General features: G+C 39.9%; 1 protein-coding gene across 4 annotated transcripts; it reads right to left on the bottom strand.

Moving 5' to 3' along the window:
- Positions 1–288: 288 nt before the first annotated feature.
- On the bottom strand, positions 289–22,604 carry CD47 (CD47 molecule). 4 transcript variants are annotated; one of them, XR_004981287.2, is made up of 12 exons: positions 22,495–22,604; positions 18,898–19,248; positions 17,509–17,547; positions 13,851–13,940; positions 12,071–12,172; positions 11,610–11,702; positions 10,933–11,028; positions 9,394–9,486; positions 7,631–7,662; positions 5,311–5,440; positions 4,658–4,685; positions 289–2,650 (listed from the first exon to the last, which is right to left on the bottom strand). XR_004981287.2 is itself a non-coding variant. In XM_036394319.2 (12 exons), exons 1-11 carry the CDS (start codon positions 22,538–22,540, stop codon positions 4,660–4,662), a joined length of 993 nt encoding a protein of 330 aa, XP_036250212.1. In that variant the 5' UTR covers positions 22,541–22,604; the 3' UTR covers positions 289–2,650; positions 4,658–4,659. The 4 variants fall into 4 exon arrangements, 3 of the variants coding, with proteins under 3 accessions (XP_036250212.1, XP_036250226.1, XP_036250217.1); XM_036394319.2 differs by having other exon boundaries at positions 5,311–5,335; XM_036394333.2 differs by lacking the exon at positions 17,509–17,547 and having other exon boundaries at positions 5,311–5,335.
- Positions 22,605–23,723: the final 1,119 nt, after the last annotated feature.

Raw genomic sequence — 23,723 nt, 5'->3', positions numbered from 1 at the left:
GTTACTCCTCATTTCCTCCCATAGCACACTGGGGCGACAGCACTTGATGGCTGATGTTGGAGAGCACAATTGAAGTCATTACAAGGCAGCCTACACACTCACTTCACCATCTGGACCTTTCTAAGAAGAAACACACCCAAAATCATCTCCTGCAGCCTATGAAACCCTGATAACATTCCTGTAGATCCAGGAATACATAAAGACAGGGAGAAGAGCAGCTATGACTATGAAATTATGGAAGCAGCTACAGAAGTTCAATGTGCTAGCAACAAGAAAATCTCCTGCAAAAACAACTTAAAATGACTTTATTTTTTAAGAATATTAGCACAATATTTACAAAATAATTTTATATTTCATAAATAAAAACAGTTTCTTGGGTAAAGACTATAGATCTATAGATATTTAAAATGTCTATATATTTATATATACACACATATGTACACACACAAAGGAAAGCATACAGTTATGAACAACTTTGGTTTAAATTACTGGTGGGAAAGGGCTGGCTAGGTGTACCAATGACTTTTTGAACACTCACTTTTAAATTCCCACCTACAAGAAATCCAGCCCTTAATGCAACAGGATGGTGGGTTTCTCCCATTTCTGGGGCCACGATTCTGCAGCACACAGCCAGCCACTGAGCTCCTCAGGTTTCGACAATTCCTAGGAACAGCTCCGCCTGATCCCATGGTGACACAGCGGGGTTCTGCTGCAGTTTGCTTTAGAGAAATTAACATAAAGCTATTATACATAATTGTTTTTATAAGGCAGAATACCTCAACAGAATTCCAGGTAATTTGGCTTTTTATTCCTCTGCTGCTAAGACTTTCAACTTGACAGAGGGAATCACTAGTTATAAACAGGGAGCACTGCACAATACTAAATTAGAAACATTTTTATATTGAATTGCAATGGAGAACCATCTCCCATCTTTAGTTCGGTATCACTGAGATTATAGAAAAACCTGCACCAAAAGATTCATCTGTTAGAGCTCAAACCTTACGTGAATACTCCCACTGGCAAAGTAAATGAGAGCCATACATGTTTCTCCCATATTTTATCGCATGGGTGACCCTCTTCCCTGTGTCCAGTTCCACTGATCCCAGTGAGGGCTGGCCCATAGCTTGCTTTAAATGGCTCAATCCTGTAGTCTTGGCGAGAGGGACGATTAGGACAGCACCTACTGTAAAATACGACACCTCAATTTTGTTTTGTTAAATTCTTAATGCGACTCGGAGTTCGACGTGCAGAGACCCAAATCCCTGCAACATGCACCCACAAAATGGATATGAACCTTGGTTTGTAACATTCAATTCTGAGAACTGCCAAATTACTCAGGATCTTTAAAAACATGGATTTTATTATGTGACTGTTTGGCAACAGCTTTCCAAACCAAGTTTTAAATTGTTAGAAGGAGAAAACCGTGTGTGCCTTTGAAATACAGTACCTTAGTACAAACAGGAAACAGTGTCAAGATTTCTACAAAGCATACGCAAAGTCCAAGAGCAGCCAACTATATTGGAACAACTCTCAAAATAGCTGTAAAACATAGCAGAATCTCATGGAATGTGCAAGTCCTAGTAAACTGATTTTTAACCATATCATTACATATATACAGAAACTGAGCTTCCTCACTCCTCATCAGCTCCTCCAATTTTTTATTTTATGTATTTGTGATGTAATGGCAGCAACACAAACCTGGGCCAGAAACGATATAGCTCTTTTCCATTCAAGAAAACAAGGTTTTAAACTGTCAAAAATATACTAAATAGGAAACTTCTGTTTTTATGAAGCATCTGCAACTTTCACAAATTCACTGAGTTAAGAAAGCCTGAAATTGCTTCCAATTCCACACACTGCACAACATGAACACACACAAGAACCACATTCAGCATTAAGATTACCAGCTCCTGTGCTCTGTAATTCCAGTGCTGAATTAGGCTCCAACAGCTGAGCAGTTTCTCATCAAAGGATACAGAGGAGGCACAGAGAGCCCTCTCACTGGACAAAAATATCAGCCACCAGAGCACACATGACTACTGTCCACAGAGAGGAATACTAACATCTCGTGGAATTAGAACTTTGTTAGTAATTTCAAGAGAGCTGGGAATAAACTTTGTACTTATGCAACTTTGTGACTAACTTTGTATTTCTTTAATAAAAATTTGCTGAATGTCAGAAAAGATGTATTTGTACAATCTCTACTTCCTGCTTGTATCATACAAATAAACCATACTTTGTCCATGCACACAAATAAAGTAAACAATAGTCTAAATGGTATTGCAATTTCTGGGTTCAGCAAGCCCATTATCAAAGCAGTGACTAATGATAGTTTTTGAAAATAATACCACTAAGGATTACTGCAGGGAGAATCTGTACTGGGCAAATAGTGCTTTTTATAGTCTCACCCTCAACCATCCCATATACACCATAACAAAAGAAAATAAAGATCACATGTGGGCAAACACACATGTTCCTTGCTACAGCTGCTGTGACTATAAAATTATGTCATTTATATCAAAAGCACTTTTGCCACACATGCAAAACAACTAGAGTCCTGAATTTCTTCTCGATGAGTAGTGCATCTTCAAGGCCACGGTGTATCAACAACGGTGTACTTTTTATATACGCATCACATAACTCTGCAGTTCTGGGAATTTAAAAAGAAAGAAAAAGAAATATTGTTTGGGAAAAACAGCAATGCTATGCAAGTCACAGCTTACAGATTTATTTTTTTTTCATTTCAAAATTGAAAGCACATTTAGCATTCACATAGTGGAAAAAGATGTTACTAACAGCAAGTGATGTTTCAGCCTCTCCACAAAAGAAAGGTGGACACTGTTTTGGAGCTTTCACTCGTGAATTTGAATAAGCTGAAGTGGCTCACAGGCTCAGCTGCCTGACCCACCCTGTCCATATATTCTAATGCTAGTTTACTTTCACATGCTATTTTGTAAGCTGGTCAGCTTCAGCATCTGATTCATCCCTGCTTCAGTCTGTGTGTGAATTTTCCAGGGAAGGTTAACATAGAAGCAGGTAAAGCTCAATAGGTTACTGCCTCCAGCGTGTGAGTCAGAGCATTTGCCTTCCATCTGTAAAACCTTCTGTCACTGGTTAGGAGCCATCTTTCAGAGCAGAAAAACCAGACAGACTTCTACCTCTACCCTAAAAATAAATAGGTAGTTGACAATCTCTGTGCTTTTGGAAGCTCCAGCTCAACACTAGAGGGTAGGTTTTCATAACCTAAATGAAACCCAAGAAAAACCAGGCAACTTATTTAAAACTGATCTCCAAGCAAAATTCTGCCTTGTTTTTCAGCAGGATGAGGTAACTGCAGAGAGCCCATCCTGATCTCCCTTCTGGTCTGCTCTGAATGCAATGGACTGGCAAATATCTACTTGTTTCCTGGTCTCAACTCTGTCAAGAATAAGCAGTAACCAGTCTGGAGCAGGCCCTGCCTTCCACTCCATCCACCTGAGATTACACTAACTGGTATACATTTACCAATGTGTTTATGAGACACCAATGCACTTGTCCTTTGTACTGTAGAAGTGTAATCCTATTAGTTTAGAAAATAATTAGATGGGATATTTGGATGAACCAAATGTAGTAGTCATAAGTAACACAAATTGAACAGCACATGGTATTTGCAAGGAAACCTGTTTCTAAAACTTGTACACCTTTTTCCAATTACAGCTAACTAGTATCTCATTTATTTGCTTGTTGTCAATTCACGCCTCCTAGAAATGGCATGATATAAAAGTATTTCAAGTGAGCTAACAGATTTGGAGTGAGTTTACCCTTCCTTCCAAGTAGCAAAATGTTGTAATTTAATGCAGAAATACTAGGCTAAGGTCTAGTGATACCTCATGACAAGCTTGCTCAGTATTCAGGGAGAAACCTAAATAACAACAGCATCAACAAGTGCTTTTTTTTATCCTATTCCCATGAAAAGTACAGCTGCTGAATAGAAAAGACTCAATAGTACTGTTTTCATTTTCAAACCTTATCATCTAGCCTAAAATTTAAGCTCTTCAATGAGAGCAATCTGAAAAATAATACATTGAGTGAAATCTGATTGGAATACAATCTAACAAAACCCAGAGAATTCAAGTAACATCTAAAGAGGGGGAGAGGGAGAGAAAGTTAATTTTAAACCACTTTCCTGTGGTCATCCACTGAGGATCACCAATTAAAATGCAGAGAGAAAGCTTAGTCATATCAACAACAATAAAACAAACAAACAAACAAAACAAAAAACCAAACAAAAACACCAACAAAAACCCCAAAACAAACTACAACCAAAAACCCCAAACCACACCCAAACAGAACAACCCACCACCATTCCATGCATCTTAAATATTCCACGAGCAAAAAGGAAACATAAAGCTATTTGACTTTCCACACTTGATCACAAACACACTATTGCACAGCTCTCTCACTGACTCATCCTCTTCACTGTTTAGGAACACACATTCTTCCCCTATGTTTGATATAGGATATATGTATTCTTTCTTTACAATTAAATACTACTTGAATAAGAACAGCATCTGCCCTGAAACCTGTCCTCCAAATTTCACTGAAATAGCACTGGGTTACTCTAAACATCAAAACCCTCAAATGCTTAGCCATTAAAACAAGCATCTGTTAGACTTACCATCATTCTAACATCACTCCTTTTGCATCTTTAAAAGTCAAGAAGATGGATTAGTAATGAGTGAAACAGAAATAAATGCTTTACAGGTTAATATTCATGTTAGTTCTAAAATTCAGGTTAGAACTTGCTACTACTCAGCATGCCAATAGCAAAAAAAAAAAAATTCAAAGTCATCCCTTTTTCACTGTAAATTTCCCTCACCTTAAGTGCTATCAGTCTCTCAACACCATGAGAGTTGCCCCAACCCAAGGAAATACAGAAAGAATAGAGTGGTAAGGATAGATTTTGCTGTGATCATTAAGTATTTCACCCAAATAAATCTTTATCAATTAACATCAGTTTTCAATACGGGTCCCTCTTCTTCCCTTAAAAGCTGGACATTTTGCAAAGCAAAGAGGGTGAGCATAGAATAGTGAGATAATTTGTCCTAAAACAGTCAAACAGTGCCTCTGGCTAGTAAGCATGGTGGCATAAAACAGGGAGTCTGGAGCTGCAGGCAACCTTTTATTGAGACATCAAGCTCTTACTGACTCACAGAGCCACGTAAGTTGCCACACTGATCTGCCATCTTAGTGCAGTGGTAGTGGGAACTAAAACTATCTTTATCCATAATTAATCCCTTAATGAGAAGATAAACCTTGAATATCACCTACCATTTAGTGGTTCTTCTACAGCTTTCTGCAAAACATTTAAAAATATATATATGTATAAAAAGCCTTCATGTTTATTTCTGGCTGGACACAGTTAAATTACTCTAATTGACATATACAGTAAGTAGTGATTCTATAAAAATGAAGAAAGCTTAATGTTAATCAAATTAATGACTAAAGGTCTGGAAAAAAATTATCAGTCAATAGCTGCATTCTCCAAGTAGTTTTCCCTTACTGTAATGTTTACCCAGATTAGATACCCCTAGGTGACAGCGGAAGCCATGCAGATACTACTTTTAATCTCTAAAACCTAACTGATAATTTCTGTCATTTGATCAATGGTTAGTAACAAAGCAGCACAACTAAAAAAGAAAAGAAAATTAGTAGCCAAGCAAATCAAGTGGAATCTCCTCAGCAAGAAATACATGACAGTTGTGCATTTAGTCTGGTAGACAATCATCAGAAACAACACATGCAACCTACAGAAATGCTAAAAAAAAATCAGTACTTGGTTAAGATGGCAGATTTCAAAAACACACCTTTTCGCCCTCCAACTCAGGAAAATCTCAATAATAATTTTTTAAGCGTGCCCCAGTGTCAAAATTATGCCCTTCACCAATATTAAGTTTTCCATAGTCATTAGATGACACAGAATCAAAGTGTATTCTTAAAATTATTTCAAACCTATTTACTGCCTCAAAGCACAGCAATATAGGCTGAAGAGCCCTTGATGGAAACAAGCAGCATGTTAACACACTCCAGTTTCCACCAGGAATTTCCCTAGCAGCCCTAAGTTCACAAACACAAATTATATCACTTGAATTCCTCTGTATCTAGCCCTCACCTATCTGCAGCTGCAAAGCATATATTTGTACTAGCTGAGGTTTCCAATGACATCTAAGTTTTAAAAACTTCTTTTGATTTCATTCCTGTCCCAAATTCAGAGAGTAACATGATGTTCATTCCTGTGCTGCTGTGGCTATTTATTTCTCAATTCTTTGCTGCCATGGAAGACCACCTTGTGAGGAGAGCAGCTCATAAAGAGAACAGAGTTCCCATCAAAGGATTATTTTGTATGCTTTTATTTACAAGCAAAGTTTATTTACAAGCAAAACTAAGTTAAGGAAAGAAACCCCACCCTCCTCTTGCCCTGTTCACTTCCATTCTACCAGCACAAGGATGTTAGATAAAGGCAAGATTTCATTTTGAATGAAGCAAACTTTCAATTCACTTCTAAGCTCATTTTTATAACATCTCTTAACCTCTTTTCCTTCCATTTTTTCAAGCTCTGTGCACCTATATTCCTTCCATAAAGAAAGACTAATCCTCTGAAATACTATTCCTTACAATGAAAATGGATGAGCAAAAGGGAATAATAAAAAAAAAACCCTAAAAATCTCTTGTCCTAATGGCAGTCAGCTCTCGCTGTTAGAAACCACCTTCCTTCAACAGCTGAGTCTCAAGCTTTAGACTGGAGACCTGAAAATGTGTCTCAAATGATGGCTGACATCCAGGAGGTGGGATGAGTTAGTATTTGCCAGATTCCCCTGCTGCAAGAAGTTTTACTGGTATTCTACAGCTGCGCCTCTTTCCTTGCTTCTGGAAAACACCAGAAATCAGGCAGTTCACATTCATGGATCACTCAAAAGCACTGTGTAAGTCTGTGAAAATTACGGTTTTGAATATTATTATTCTACAATTCAAAACTACCAACTGAAAAACCTTCTTTAAGAAAAAAGACAAGGTATTTTTCAATTTGTTCTGTGTTACCTAAAGACAGACACTTTCTTTCCAGAAGGTCTCATCAAATTATGGGGCATTATAGGAAAATCAGAAAAAAGTTCAAGGTTATGCCATCTGTATAGCCAGGAACTGAAGGGAATACCAAAGGTTTCTGGTGTACAAGACCACAGAAAAAAACTTTTTAAGTCTTTCTTACAAGCCACCTGGATGTTTTACACTCATGTTAATGAAAAAGCTTTTTAATAAGGTGAGCAAAATGGCTTTTAAATATTCAGGTGGAAGAGTGCATTGTAAAAGAACATCAAACTTCCACCACCTTTCAGTGACAGCAATGGAAACTCCATCTGGGCACAACATTCAGAGTAACCCTATGTCAGGGCGGCAATTACAGTACTACAGACACATTCAATAGGGACAATGGAGACCACCAACTCACTCAACATTAGACATCCGTTACACAGCCAGAACTGTTGCTTGCTACCAACCTGGTCTGAATTCGAACTAGTGAAGAAAGGTTCAGTATCTCACTACAATCCCCTGAGCCATCTAGTCACCCCAAATTTATTAATTTTAAGCTTACCCCCGGACGAGGATGATCTTTCATTCTGGAACCTAAAATAATTACAAAAAAGTGACCAAGCAGATGAATAAATGTTGCAATTAACCAAATAAAAACACAGAACCATAGAATTGTTAAGGTTGAAGAAGACCTCCCAGAACATCAAGCCCAAGCAACCAGCAAGCCCAACCCAAGCAACATCACCACCACTAACCCATGTCCCCCAAGGGGCTAAACATCACTTCCAGTGACCGTGATTTCACCATGTCCTGGGCAGCCTGTTTCAATCTTTGACCACCCTTCCAGAGAAAAAAAGAAAAAAATTTTCCTAATATCCAATCTAAACCTTCCCCAGCACAACTTGAGGCCATTTCCTCTCATCTTGTCACTTGTTACCTTGGAAAAGGTATTGTCTACGGATAAAACTTACAACAGAGTTGTAACACACAGAATTGCAGCTTCCCTGTCCAAAGGTACTTAATTCTATGATCTGGAAATCTTAGAGCCTCTAAGCACTCTTCTGTTTAGGAAACAAATAATCTTATTATATACAGCATCTGAATTGCTCCACTCATGCACTCAGCTCTAAAGGTGAATTAGGTTACTCACTATTCATTGTGCTTATTTTGGCATGCTAGAATCTACCCCAACAGTCACATTTGACTTCTTCATCCAGCAAAATCAAACCAGAAATGCAACATTTATGCAGACCATGAGCACACAGCACTGAATACTATACAAGTTTATCAAAGTAAACCAAAGCCAATAAAATATAAATTTATTGTTGTTATTAAAAGGCTTGATTCACATCTGCCATATTTTTGACTCATCTTCATTTAACCTGGATATCAAATATTAGGCACTCTGCCTTAATTTCTTCTCTACTGGAGATTCTCCCTGTCTCAGGGTCTATTTCTGGCCATGCCCACACATGGTGTGCACACATTAACCTGGGAGACTGCATGGTTCAGGGCAGACTTGTGACTGCACTCACTGCAAACACTTCAGCAACCTGGAAGCAACATATCCTCAGTTGCACAGTTCTCTGTCCACAGAGGGTGGACAACAACGAGGTGTTTGAAGAGCCTGTGCACAGCTTGAAACCAAAGCCACTCTGACCCAAGCTGTAGAGTCCATGCAATGTTATGCTGTGGTGTGCCAGGATTCCAATCACACAGCATTGCTGGGTTTTGCTTATTTAGCACATCTTTAAATCTCTCATCTTTTTGAGATCTGATGAACAGATCAGTTTCTGAAACAACGCCTTGCTATTCTTTTCTCCTGGGTTTTAAAATTAAGCAGGAGGAAAACCAGGGTTCACTAAAATGAAAGTGTGCCTTCAAATTGCTCTTCTTTTAACCTACCTCTAACTAGTGCAAATCAGTAGGCAGATTTTTGCTTCTTTAAATCCATGTTTTGATAAGCTTTTGTCACCACCATCCCACAACCCACTCCACAGAATCCTTTACACCCTTTTGCTCTCTTCATTCTAAGATCCAGCTGGCCAACTGTGCAAATGCAGAACTGAAACAGCAACATCCCTCCTACAACTGAAACACTCTTACTTAAGAAACCTGGCTGTGTTGATCTCGAAACAGTTTATGATGATAAACTGTGGGTTTCTTAACTCAAGATTCCCCACACACTTTATGAAACAAAGCCAACACATACAGAGAACTTCTCAGTAATTTTTAAAACTACGTAACTATGAAATCACACCTTGTGCTCAGATAAATTATGTCTACTTGAAAGGAAAATAATGCAGAATATTAGGTGCTACTTACCCATAATAAACACGTAAGCCAGACTAAGCAAACTTGCAATAGCCATAATAGCTGAGCCAGCAATCAGAACAGACCCATGTAACGGAGGACAGGCTGGGAAAACACAGTAAAAGAACTGTGTCAACTGACACAAAAAAAGCACAAACACTTATTTTCAGATATAACTGCTTAGTAAAATAAATAAACCTGATACAGACAGGCATATGTTTAATTTCACTTTCAAAGCTAGCCCAGAACTACTCCTGCATATTTCTTTTTTTGTATACATTCTTTAATGATACAGAGGCATTTACTGATTTATCCTGCTTAGCTGATACATCTTCAATCCCAACTGTTTTGGCCTGTAATTGTATTACATGACAGAATACAATACTGTTGTTGTTACAACAATCTGTCAGCTCAACCCAGGAGGAGCTGATTCTTCTGACAGTTCAGGGTCACTGAGCTGAACTCCTCAGAGATACAGGTAACAGTACAATGCATGTATTGGCGAAGAACACCCTGAAAAAAACTAGGGACACTTTGCATTTACAAGCATTATAAAACATCCTCAAAAAAATCCTTGTATTAATGCTTTACCAGAAATCTCCCATCAGTTTATTTTACTATTATAACTTACAGAACTTACAAATACTTCCGTAAATACTAAACAAAAAGCATAAAATTCAAATCAAAACTCTACTGAAAGGGCTGTCATTTCACCCAGATTGAACAAATCTTTAGAAATCACTTCAAGGAGAAATAGGTCTTAAATCCCCAAACCAATTACTAAAATGAAGAGTATCTGCACAAAACAATAAATCAGGAACATAAAGTGCCTACAAGGAACACGAATATGCATTCTTGCATTCTCCTACTAAATATATTGCCAAGGACAACTAGTCCTAAATTGACCCTTTTCTCTGCTGTGGGGTTCTCTGGTGGCACAGGGGAAGGCAGGGAGGCAACAAAGGGAGGCCAGAGGCAGGGATAAGAGACATCACTGTGTGTGGCGGTTCCCTCACCACAGTGACAGTTTGTTCAGTGATGAAACAGAGGGTCAGCCACAACCCCGCTTACAACAGCCTGAGAACAAATCCAGGTTTACTGTTTCTACATTTACCTTCTTAATGTGTTTTAATGGTATTCATTGAAATATTAATGGACTCAGTTTAGCAAGGAATGTCTGATTTAATCACTTAACATGTGAAAATTATTATTATTTAATTTCTAAATACCCTAGGCCCCAGTAGGAATAACAGTAATAGTCACCCAAAATCAACACTAACATGCAAAATTAAAACAATTAACTTTTTTTTTAAAGCAGATGCTCACAGAATGCAGTCATGAAACTGATGTATGTAATACTTCCTTTAGGCTATTATTCTTTCACCACATAAAAGTATTAGCACAGTAGTCCTAAACTACATTTACAGAAGTTACTAGCTAACATTCCATGTAGTAAAGCCATTTTCACAAAGTTTTAGTGTTAGAAATAAACAAACATCAGGTGTAAACAAGAGTAAAAGGCAAACTTTCACAGAAGACTTAAGCGCTTACCTGGGACGCACAGTGCAAAACCAACTACAGCAATTATAAATCCAAGAAGTTTTAAACCTATCAGAGCCAATGTTGCCTGCAATAGACTGTCAAAAACTGGGGAAAAAAGAAAAAAAATTATAAAATTTAACTACAGAGATGTAAAATACATCTATTTGCATAATTGCAAATACATCTTTATGCATAATTGCATAAAGGTAAAAATCAGATTCTCCTAAATTCTAAGCTCAGCCAACCAGCATGGTAACAAGTCAACAAGTCATTGCAAGTCAAGGCTCCTGTATGTATACATACAATTTTATATATATATATATATATATATATATATATATATATATATATATATATATATACATATAAAACATAATAAACAAACCACAATTAGAAAAAATGGAACCCACATTCTCACAGCCAATTATCCAACCCACTCCCTAAACCCAAGAAGGGTGAGCAGAAATCACTCAGATGTGCTACCCTAAATTCACTGTTCCTACATCTTCTGTGAAGCAACTCAGCCCAACAAACACAGGCTAAACATTTTGTTTCAAGATATTATAAATGTGATGAACCCAGCATGCTATTGTAGCACCTGTTTATAAAAATTAGAATATTTTGTAGATTATGGGAGTAGCTCAGTTTGCTTCAATCCATGTGTTAGTGAGTAAAAAAATACTCACCAATTCCAAACATGACGTACTGAAGCGGTACCAAAATCACAGCAGGGATTACAATGAGGCCAAGACCAGCCTGATTCTGTGCAGTATAGCCATCTGCAAACATTTATGTGGGAATCAGTAAAACCAAAATTGTTAGCTGGATAAACGCATAAAGCAACAAACATAAATCATTGGCATCACCAAATTTCCCACTGAATGAACCAGAAGTCACTCTCTAGTCCCTAATATTCACCCAAGGCAGTAGGATAGAAAATATACATAAATTTTGAGTCAGTATCTTCCTATGATCACTTGAGGGCCTGACAACTCCAATGCTGTTTCTGCTGTAGTCTGTATATTCTTTTTATTTAAAAATTTAGTAGATGGCAATTAATAGGTGGTATTAACTTCCATACTACAGATTTGAAGACATTCTTTTCCGCTCTTATTCCCTTAAATTGAGAGCAATTTTAATCACTTACCTTGGATAAAGAGAGCAGCACCTACACCAGCTACAACTGCAAAGATGACAAGTGCTACAATAATGCACACTTTCTTCTGAGATTCAATTTCATATTTTAATCCTTAAAGAGACAGAGAGGAAAACAATCAGACACACAGATTCTCTCACTGAAATACAGATTTATGACTTGGACTATCCCTAAATAAAGAAACTCAAATTCCTAAAATTTTACAACCATATCCACTCCCAAGATTTAATTTGTTTTTATTAATTGATATGGTTAATATGGCTTACTCAGAAAAATGACACCTGGCATCAGGGTTCTAGTCAAATTCTTACTTTCTCCTTTCATGCAATTCAGCTGATATGTTATCAGAATAACTCTGGGACATGGTACAGGTTAATTCAGGTAGATGCACTGCTGATATTTAAATGTTACAGTAAATTTGTTACTCGGGTGGATGTCAAGAGAGGGATTAGAAATTCCAGGTTTCATTCTCTTCTTTATGACACTGTGTGAGCTCAGACACATCACATCACCTCTGTCCCCAAAGGAACTTAAATTCTAAAAGCCAATCATGTAAACAAAAGTCCCAAAAACCCACCTCAAACAAACCAATACAACACCCTCCAACGCACAAAACCAAGAAAACAAACATTCACGAATAGTACACAGAAGAATAATGCCAAATTTAAAAACCTAATTAAAGGCATAAAGTACCATTGGTGGATTCCCAGGTTACCTAAAAGAGTAAAATTTAAAGAAAAAAAATGCACCAACACAAAAAAAAATCCCAACAAGCAATAAGTACACCCATATTTATAAAGTTAGAGATAGGACACCTCATTTCCCCACAGAAGCCAAGACTTTTCAATGAATTGCCCAGGTACAAAAACATCCAAACATGCTAAAATTACTCTTATAAAATGACAGTGCTTCTCCATGAAATTATTATTTTCCTAAAAATGTTGTAAGTTCTGCTATGAAAGCAGGGCAATGACAAGTTCTGAACAGATCAGAGCTCCTATACCATTATAAAATATGAAAATCAGGAATATAATAATACAGAGATAAAATAATTTTTTTTTCAACCTTGGACCATGGATAGACCTTTGAAGAGTAACAAACACTTCCAGAGATTCATGAGAAAGTAATAAAGGAAGTTATACATAGATAGCTGAATATGTATGTGATTATTACAAATCACTCTGAGTGCAATTACTTTCCATTTCTTACTGAATTGGCTCTTAGCTGAAATGTTTCTTTTTTTTAATTTGTTTACTTTGTAGAGGTCTAAAAATTGAAAAAGGCTGAAAAACCTCAAAGACTGAGGTAACAAATTGCACCATCTGAAAGACCAGACCATAAAGCACACTCTGCATTGCACAGATGTTGGACGACAGAGTATAAAGAACATCTAAGGATGTCTGTCACTGGTAAATTGATGTACTGCCTCTAAAAACATTTAACAAAAGCACCAATGTCAGTGTTAAATTATAACTAAGCCAGTGCTAAAAGACTAATGAAAAGAGTTACATTAAAAAGAGAGCACGCCATCCTTCTATCATATTGATTTTATGGCCATATAATGAAACATTTTTTAATTATTCAATAATGTCATGGTGAATCAACTGTGAAGAAAAGCTTCACACATACCACATCTCTGTATTATGTGGATCAATTTCCACACATCTTTTAGATGTGAGTATCACCTTTCATTTTACATGGATGCCTTTATGCATGGAAGTGATTTCAGGACAAATCAGCAATTGCAAAGAATTAAAGAGTAAATACTTACCAATAACAGTTAACTGAGCTGCACATAAAATAACAAGTAAGCACATCAATGATATGATGACAGCCCTCTCCACTAGAAGGAACCATGATCCTAGTAAATAAACAAAGAAAAATAGTAGGAAGAGAACAAAAACTGAGCCTATTTGCTCTGTATTTATCATTCCTCTTAGGCTGTGCTGTAGATTGCCCAATACTATATGTAATTCAGCATTAAGAATTATAATAGGCTAAGAAACCTACGTCCTCTACTTTTGTATTTTTCTGTGTGACAACCTACTTTTTCAGCACTTCCAGACATCCCAGTATTTTCCAAACTGGAACTTTTAACTTCCACTGGAGCAGAGAATATGCTGGTGCTAATTTGTGGCACTACAAGCTACTGAACTTGTGGAATGACAAAAATCTCTGTAAATCAGAAAAAAAAAACAGTATTTAGGCTAAGCAGAGAAGATATGAAAGGTCTGATCTGATGCCTCCTCAGCCATTCTATTCTACTTTCAATGGCAGTAACTCCAGAAGAAATCTGGATGTGTGGTAAGGAATACAGGAGCTAGCCAAATGAGAGGGAAACAATTTTAAGTCCGCCCAACATCATCCATCTAGATTTTTTCCCCCTGCATTTTGGATGCCACAGGCTGTTCAGTCAGCCATGCTTTAAGACCCTGTAAGCCACCTTCCAACATAAAATTCTGAAAATATCTCCACTGAACTAGAAAATGCAGTTAATTCTTGCATCTCTGCTCATATATTTATTTAGGCTCACTCAGTGGAATCCAAAGTCTCCATTTCTTACATTATACTTTCCACCATTCCTCTGCCTGCACATTTGCTTCCAAAGAAATTTCTAGTCTTTATTAAGATGCATTAGTTGCATTTTTCTCCATACATAGAAGTTGTATCTGTGTTGCTCCAGAAACATGTAATTATGCAGCAATACCTCACAATTTTAAATGCCAATTAAATACCCTGAGGGCAGCTTCTAAGTTCACAAATTTCCCTCTTTCCCTCCCCTCCTCCCACAAGAGGTCACAGAAGGTAGATATAGCGCATACAACAGAAATACAAGGCAAACATTAAGCTGAAGGCAAGAAAATGGAGAAATTGCTTCTAACTTATAACTCACTGTCCTGCTTTGAAAAAGAAGTGAGATTTTTTGGAGTTTGGTGGTCAAACCAATGGATTTGAATATTCGCACCTGGTGTGGCCACTGAGGACACGGATACACCTCTGAGAACACAGGGGGTTAAAAGCAGAGAACTCCCAGGAAAACTTTCTCTTGGTTCTGCTGGGTGAAAGAGGTCAGAGCTCCCCTGCCCACCTGAGGGTTGGGCGGGAGAGGGGCAGCCATGCGGCCGGGTGAGGTAGGCCAGGGCCTTGGACAGAGAAGGGAGGTGAAGGCCCAGAAAGAGAAAGAGGGAGAGGGAGGGAGGGAGAGAGAGAGAGAGCTTGAAAGCTTGAAGGTGGGGGGGGGAGGCGGCAAGAAGGTGCCCGGCAGGGTAGTCATGAGAGTTCTGGACAGGCAGAGTCCAAGATTTTAACCCTTTTCTTGGATGGAAACCTTACAAATGCTGATCCAAGAGAGATAGAGATGAAATAGAAGGAAATGGGCAAGTGTGATGGAAGTTTGTGCAAGTGAAAGATGTCAGAAGAGGTGGAGAAGAATCCTAGCTGGGAGGAGGTGATGGAGTGGCCTTTGGCTGGACTTTTCTTGTATAGCCATGGGCAGAATTATTTATTTTTCCTGTTACACATAGACTGCATTTAGGGGGGAGGCAATGGCTTGGAGCTGAGAGAGTGCAGTGATGTGATGTGAAGGAGTGCGTGAACAGAGACAGTGGGTGAGGAGGGTGATGGTGGTGCCCTCCATCTTCAGGGAAGAAGATCTCTGTTCTCGAGACCCCTCAGCCCCAGGGGGTGAATTTGTGAGGGGACAGGTGCCCCAAAAGTGAGAGACTGTGCTTTTTTGGAACTGGACAAAGCATCCTTAAAAGGGGAACCCTAGAAGCAGCTCTGGTCCATGCACAGTGGTGAAAGCACTGGGCATGGAAGGAAGATGTCACGATGGCAAATGACCTCCGGGCAGTGCCACGTGTGACATGGAAACATAAGAGGTTTCAACTGTGTTTCCAGGGGAAGCCTATGGCACAAGAGGGACTCCTCTGTCCTTGATGAACTGAGAATTGATTATCTAAAGGGTGGTGATGGACTGAGAGTTTGTGATCTGAGGCTGGTAACTGAATTGAGAATCCAAGGTTTTGTCCTACTGTGATGTATTGGAAATTTGGTGGGGGAAGGAGGAATGTTTTTGGAAGGTTTTCATTCTGAGTTCCATGTGTGTTTCTTTTTACATATAGTTGTCAGTTAATAAAGTTTTTTTTTTCTTTATTTCTAAGCTGGAGCCTGCTTTGCTCTATTTCTGATTACATCTCACAGTAGACACCAGGAAGAGTATCTATTCATGGGGGCACTGGCATTGTGCCAGCGTCAAACCATGACACTCACCAAAACAAGGTTGATTCACTGAATTGTTTAATGCAAGGCTTTTTGCTTTATTTGCAATATTGAAAAAGCAACTAATATTGAACAGTAACTTGTAATGCACAGTGGCCGCTCCCTAGATAAGCCAAATCCCAGTAATGTTGTTTGATGCAACTGAAAATAATTTAAGTAACTGCAAGCAGAGACTCAGAGCCACTTCACTTCCTCTGCCGCATTTCCAGCTGACACCATCCAGCGTAAAGAGAAAGCAACCAAGAAGCCTGCTATCTGCTGGAGCTTCAGCATGCAACACAGAATCATGTGTGGTCCTGGAGTCTGAAAGAATTTCCTGTACAGAAGAGTTTGCAATACTGCAGACACACGCAACATGCAAGGAAGAGGAACTGCTGAAAGCATTTTCCTGGAAATATACTTCCCTTACTCTGGTGCTTCATAGTAATCAACTGAATTCCTGGCATAAAGCAGTGTTTTGAGAGCCAATTTAGGGCAGTCAGTTCCAAGCTAAGAAGAGAGACTTCCAGACTGGGAAAAGAAGAGTGAAGAGAAGAGTAAAGGGAAAGAAAACAGGGGAAAAAGGCAAGGAAGAAAAGAAACAAGAAGGACGATGAAAGAAGAGAAGCAAAAAAGCAGCAAGAAAAAAGATGAAAGATGATGAAGAGAGGAAAAAGAAAATGAAACAGAAAACTTGACAGTCATTCTCCTGATCAGGAAAGTGTGTCTGTGCACAAAGACAAGGGCACTTGCACAGAAATCGTGCTCACGCTCTTACCCACTGCCTAGGTGAATCCAGGAATTCTTTAAGAGAGATGGAGGATAGCTGCCTCTTGTATGACTATCTTTGTTAAAGCATCAATTGGAACATGCTAGTAGTGACAGCATGAATTCATTGCTCAGAAATGACACAGTGAAGACTGGTACAGGATTTCCATTATCCACTAACCCTTTTCAAAACTCACTCACTAAACTTTCTTCGATTAACTTATTGTCTCAGGAGTTTCTCTAGAAGACTGAGGAGGAGCAAGCAACAAAAAGTTGTGCAGAAGAACTGAGAGAGAGAGCAAGCAACTGTGTTTTCCTTCACCCTCAAACCTAAGTTTTACATTTTCTAGCATATACTCTCAAACCTAATGCAACCTCAAAACTAAGAGTTTTTCACTAACCATATTTCTCCTTTGATGTTTCATCGCCGCAACTGACAACTAGAAAATGAAATTAGAAAAATTATATCAGTTTCCTGCTCTGTTGTCGTTATACCGATTTCTTAATTATAAACACAAAGAAAATAAAACTTGCAAATGGGACTTGATTCTCCTACATTCTCAAGCCTTGCTTCCTCTTCTGGAGAGTAACACTGAATTGCATAAACAGTCAAAAAAGTCTGAATAAGCTGTAAGAGAATGAAGGAAACAGAAACCGTGTATACCTCTTCCCTGTTTTTGCAGCATTCTAAGAAAAGAATGATATTCTAGCATCTTCCCTTTCAGTGGCTGTGCCCTTCTCAATTTCAGGATCACGTTTGCTATGCAGGTTATATGGTTAACTCAACAACTAGATCCAAATGAGAATTACACAAATGCCTGCAGGAGGACACAAACAACATCTGTTTGAGCTTCACAAATATTTTATTGTAAAGTGCAAAAACTAATAGCAAAACCAAAAAAAATTCTGGAGTGCGTGGGTAAGGCTCCGTGTGCTACATATATGCAACATATTCAGTGCTTCTGAGCAGCTCTCCAGAGGAAGTCTTGTGCAAAACAGATGAACAGGGCACACCTATGTCCCGTGAAACTGTCACATCTGGACAGATGGCACTGGACAGACAACACAGGTACAGCAGAACCCATTATCCAACAGCTGAGGTGCTGGAGAACATGGGCTGGGACTGGCAAGATAAAGTAAAACAGCTCACTAGATGAGAAATTCATTTAGTGAATCTCATTCATTTTAACATCACTTTAAACACCATCTTTTGAAGATGACATTTAATGCTAGAAAACCACAACAAGCTGCCATCTAGCAGTAGCATTTTCAACCCTGCTAGAAAACTGCCTACTTTCAGACTGAGCTTTAGAGCTCTTAAAACAGAATTTCTATTAGTTCTACCTGTAGTTTTCCAGCAGAGTTAAAGGTTGCAAGAAGCAATTCTTCCAAGAAAAGATCTCTGCAGACACTGTGATGGATGTATACATTCCAGTATTATGAAGTTGATCAGAAATATGTCACACAATAATTTGAGACTGCTGAATATATCAGCATCTTCATAATCAAAAATATGTGGGAAAACATAAATTTTCCTATATGGGACCTAAATGATGCTCAGACATTATTACAGAATGAAAAAATGTGTTCAGATCTTTCCCATGGAAGCACTCCCCTCTAACTTAAACCTAAATAAGCCATATTACCTTACAAGTTAGAAGGCCTGGGTGCTACATATTTTATATTTCACTTTAAAGGATCACATTGCCATGTTCGTTATTTTCTCTTTCCCTTAAGATTTGTTTGCTTTCCCCTTCCAATAGGTTCTGAAACAATAGCAGGCAACTCACCTGAGCTGGTTATAAGTTGCATTTTTATTTTTCCTTCTCTGTTTGATTCTGTTACTTTACAGCTGTAATTTCCAACAGTTGCTTGCGCACTATCAAGCACCAGCGAGGCCACACCCTTGATTAATTCCGACGGCGATAGAAGTCTTGCAGACGAAAATGAGGGATGAGTATTAACAATCTTGGTTCCTCCATGATAGGAAAAAATTATAACTCCTTGCCTTGTCCATGTAACAAACATGACATTTTCATTGTTCTGGATTAGATTAGTCACGTAACAAGGTAAAACTACGGTTTCATTACAGTCATTTTTTTCTACAATACTCATCCCAGAAAGCGTCAACTGGGCAGAACCTACAAAGAAAAATGAAAATGGACACATTCAGAATTATTTCTTAATACTCAAAAACAAAGAAGAAATAATTACAACAAGTGAATTGGGAAAACAAAACAAACTCTCCCATGAAACCACAAAAAGAGAATCACGCTTTAAGGGATCAACAGAAGATGAAAAAAAAGACATTATTATAATTCTACTTACTACACAATTCTAATTCTACACAAACTCAAGCCATTCTCACCATAATTTAATATATAGATATGTTAACCCATCATACACTTGAAAAAAAAATTTGGGTTGCCATTTATTTACTTGGACACTTCTATTTCACATGAGCAAATACCGTCTGGTTTCTGCAAAACATACAGATAACATTAACCATAGACTGTGCCACTGATGTTCAGTTTTTTGCTGCTGATCACACAATATAAACTGAGGTCCAGCCATCAGCTCCACCCAAGCTCCCTTTACATCTCATTAAGGACACAGGGAAGAAAGTCTCATTATTACACTTCTGAGGAAAGGCAGGCAGGGCAGCTTAATCAAGAAAGCTTTATCACTTGTTCCCTCTTATCTCTGAAGGTGGAGCCAAATACCCATAGGTTTAGATCACTTCTTGCAAATTCTCTTTTCCTTTCCAGTGGAGAACATGCACATGCAATACCATATATTAAATAAGATTACTACCTAGTATTTGACTGCATACACAACAAAATGGAAAATGGAGAATTTGTAAAAATCACCTACCTGTGATTACTACCTAGTATTTGACTGCATAGACAACAAAATGGAAAATGGAGAATTTGTAAAAATCACCTACCTGTACTACAAATCACCATGACTAATGTCTCTAACAATCACATTCAATGCAGGTGAGGAAAAATAAACAACTCAAAGGATTACGTTACCATTGCTGGGATTTCCCATCTCCCTCCCACATGGCACCACAGTTCTAAAACAGTAGTACTGACTGACAACTGTTTCAAGACAGACCTCAGCCCTATGCCAAGATTTCATTAGAAATGAAGATTTATTCACTAGCTCTTAAGAATATCAAAAATTGTAACAGCAGTATATAAATTACATCAGAAACCAGAAAAAATAGGTTAATTAAACTAGCTTGGATGTAAGCTATGAGGGCTTTGAATATTCTATTTTCTCTATTTTTCCTTGTTTGTATGAAATCATAACAAAGTTTAATAGCTTTCTTCATAGTAATTGCTCCCCAAAGTCCCAGAGCCATTAATAATTCAAAATGCTTTACTACATCCATCTGATAAAACCAAATATGGGAAAGGATATGACAATCCCCTAATACTTAAGTCAGTAAGCACTGACACTTAAGAACTGGAATAGCTCCAGGGACTTCAGGGAAACTACTTATACTCATATGTATAAAACCAGCTCAGAATGATGATATGTATTTAATGACTAAACTTAATAAGGGCAAGGGGAGAAAGAAAAAAAAAAAAAAAGGAGAGGAAAAAAAAGTTATGTCACTATTTGCAATAGCTCTTTAATTTTTTTTCCCCTCAAATCAAGAGTCTCAGATCACATTCTAAAAAAACCACTCCTGTTTTAAATATTGCTTTAATATTCTAACACTATTTCCTGGATTACTACTGAATAACAAAAGCTTAAAATAAACTGGCTCTGTATATATTATGCATGACGGTATTTCACAATGAGGAAGAAGTATTCTCTGGTTTACTCATTGTGTTGCATTTTTAAACTAATAAAAGTAACAAAGGCAGGACAAAGGAGCCATACACAAACCTCAACCTATGCCCTAATAAAAATCAAACATATACAATTAAAACCTTTAATGGTTCTTTGTGAAATAAATTTCACATCTGTTTCACACTAAATCATGATAATAACTGTTGGAATTTTTCTTCTTTTTCAGAGCCAGCACATTTACATTTTCGCGGGCTCAGTCCTCTGCGACCCGGCTGCTTAGACGGAAGAGGTTGTGTGGCTGCTCTCCCACCAAAGGGAGTCCCACGGCTTCCTGCAGATGGTACTTCCACGACCGACTTCCCAACAATTCTGGTGCTAAGAGGAAACCAAGAGAACCCTCTCCCACCAGTTACCATATCCTGCAGGCAGTGGATTACTGGGTGGGCTCTTCGCCTCCAACTTTCTGGTAGATTATCATCTTAGAGGTGTCACATGAAGGTGGCAATTTTAGAGCCTTACACTACGCAGCGTGGGGGCTTCTGAAGAACTTGCAGTTGCGAAGCTGCCACAGAAAGGCTCTGCACATGCAGAGCAAATTCAGAACTGCTGCACACAGTTGGTAGAACTGGTTAAGTGTGGTCACTGCACCTGATGGGAGCCGGCCCTTCTCAGCTCCTCATGCAAACCACGCTGGGGCACTTGACATTTAAACCAGTCTACGGCTAACCCCGGAACCCAGACTGGGATTTCGACATGAGGTTTAAACAAGCAAGTTTCGATGTGTTGCTTACTGACAGAACAACACTACAGCACCTGCACCTCGCTGAAATCTTTTTAGCTCTGTCCCCCCACCGAGTTTCTTCTCAAGGCAGAGAAATAAGAATTTAAGACTGTGCAATGCCAACTGCACTTCGATGGCACACAAACCTACTAGAGATCAAGAAACGCCGCTAACCCTAGACCCTGTGCAGCGGGGGACCAGCGTGCCAGTTTAGGAAAGCACAGGGAGCTGAGCTGCCCTAATGCACAGGGAGGTGAGGAGCAAAGCTCTGGGCACGCTGTCTCTCCTCTCCCCCGCAACTTCTGGGGGGAGCAGCCCACCGCCGGCGCCGGGGACAATGCGGGGAGCGGCGGGGGCAGGATAACAGCGTGTGTTGCGGGCGTGTGTGTGTGTCCCCGCTCCTTCTCAAAGGATGGCGACCTGCCACTGCGGACCCGCGGTCCCACACGCGCCGACTGCCAGCAGGAACAGCCGGGAGTTCCGGGCAGGAGCGCCGCATGTCCCCTCACCGAGCGGCAGAGGACGGGCGGCGGCCGCTCCGCCCCGCTGGCCCCGGGACCGGCCCCCGTCCGCCGCCACCGCCAGCCTAGCCTCCCCTTCCCGCGCTCGAAGGGCGGCTCAGCCCTTCCCTCGCACCCGCCTCGCACTCCGGCGGCCTCGCCAGAGACACCGCCGCGGTACTCGCGCCGGGACTGCACGGGATGCGCCTCGGGGCGATCGCTGCGGCCGCGGTCGGAGCAGTCGGGACGACGAAGGAAGGGGAGAGAAAGGCAGGAGGGCGGGCGCGGCGGGCACTCACCTGCGCGCAGGGCACCGAGCAGCACGGAAGCGGCCAGCACCCACATGGCGGAGCGGCGGCGGTAGCGCGGCCCGGCACAGCGGCAGCTCGAGCAGAGCCGCAGCGGGCGGGCGGCGGAGGATGGGGGTGGGGGGGCTCTCGCACCGCTGATTGGCTACGCTTCTGGCGCGGGGGGCGGGGCCGCCTTCACGGGCAGCCGCGCTTCCCCCCCGCCCCCGGTACTCCGCAGCAGCCCGCGGGAGTTGCGCTGCGATAAGACTTGTTTTTGGTGGTGTTTCGTGTCTTTTTAAAGTGATTAGCAGGACATATATCCCATGCCCGCCTGAGCTCCGGAGCCGCGGTATTTTGGATCGCGTTTCCCCGCACGCACAGCGTGGCGTTCGGGGCCGCTTAAAATGGCTGCCAGGGGAAGATGCCGGCTCCAATAAAAGGGGAAGCGTTGACAGAGTGACTCTTCCACCGCTTTGTTGATTACGAAACATCTTGATTTTTTTGAAGGGCAAAAACCCCGTTGGGGTGGGCAGGGCCGCGGCCCGGCGAGGGCGGGAGGAGACGGAGGGAGCGCTTTCGTTTGCCCCGTCCCTTCCCCTTAGTCAGCTGACGCCGGGGGCTGAGGGCGTCCTCCTTATCGCTAAAAGCCTGTGGGAGACCAGCTTTGCCAGGGGTACGTTTGCTCCTGGCTGTAGCCATATGCACTAAGTGCAAGTGAAACACACAGTGTTCAAAAACACTGAAGGACTTGTAAGTGATCGGTTGTTGAACTAATTTAAAAGCGAGGATAAATGCTCCTTTTTCTTATGTTTGCAATAATACATACATTTAGCTATTTCAGCAAATGTTTCAGCGAGATTTTTTTTTTCCAGGAGTAGCTCTTCTTAGAACTTTTAATGTAGAGTTACCTTAAAATTTTGAATCTAAGCATACTTTGTTCTCAAACATACGTGTTGGTGAGGCATTAAAAAAAGGACTGTTAAATATATTTGGGGAACACACCTGTATGTACATTTATAGATATGTTTATATTTACAATGTTGTTACAAGTCCCAAAGTTCAACAGAGGATGAAAGCAAGGGCAGAATCAAAATTCTGTGAGAAACTGAGTTTCCACAGGTTTTATGTCTCATGCAGATTTACTGCATTTATGGGGTTTTGCAACATTTATATTGGCTTTATTGGGTGGGTCTACCCCACAAACACCCCCCTGCTTCCTAAGTCTCTATTCCCTTAAA

The sequence above is a fragment of the Molothrus ater genome, chromosome 2 (assembly GCF_012460135.2).
Source record: "Molothrus ater isolate BHLD 08-10-18 breed brown headed cowbird chromosome 2, BPBGC_Mater_1.1, whole genome shotgun sequence".
Classification (NCBI taxonomy): domain Eukaryota; kingdom Metazoa; phylum Chordata; class Aves; order Passeriformes; family Icteridae; genus Molothrus; species Molothrus ater.
This window is presented reverse-complemented; position numbering and strand designations above follow the sequence as displayed.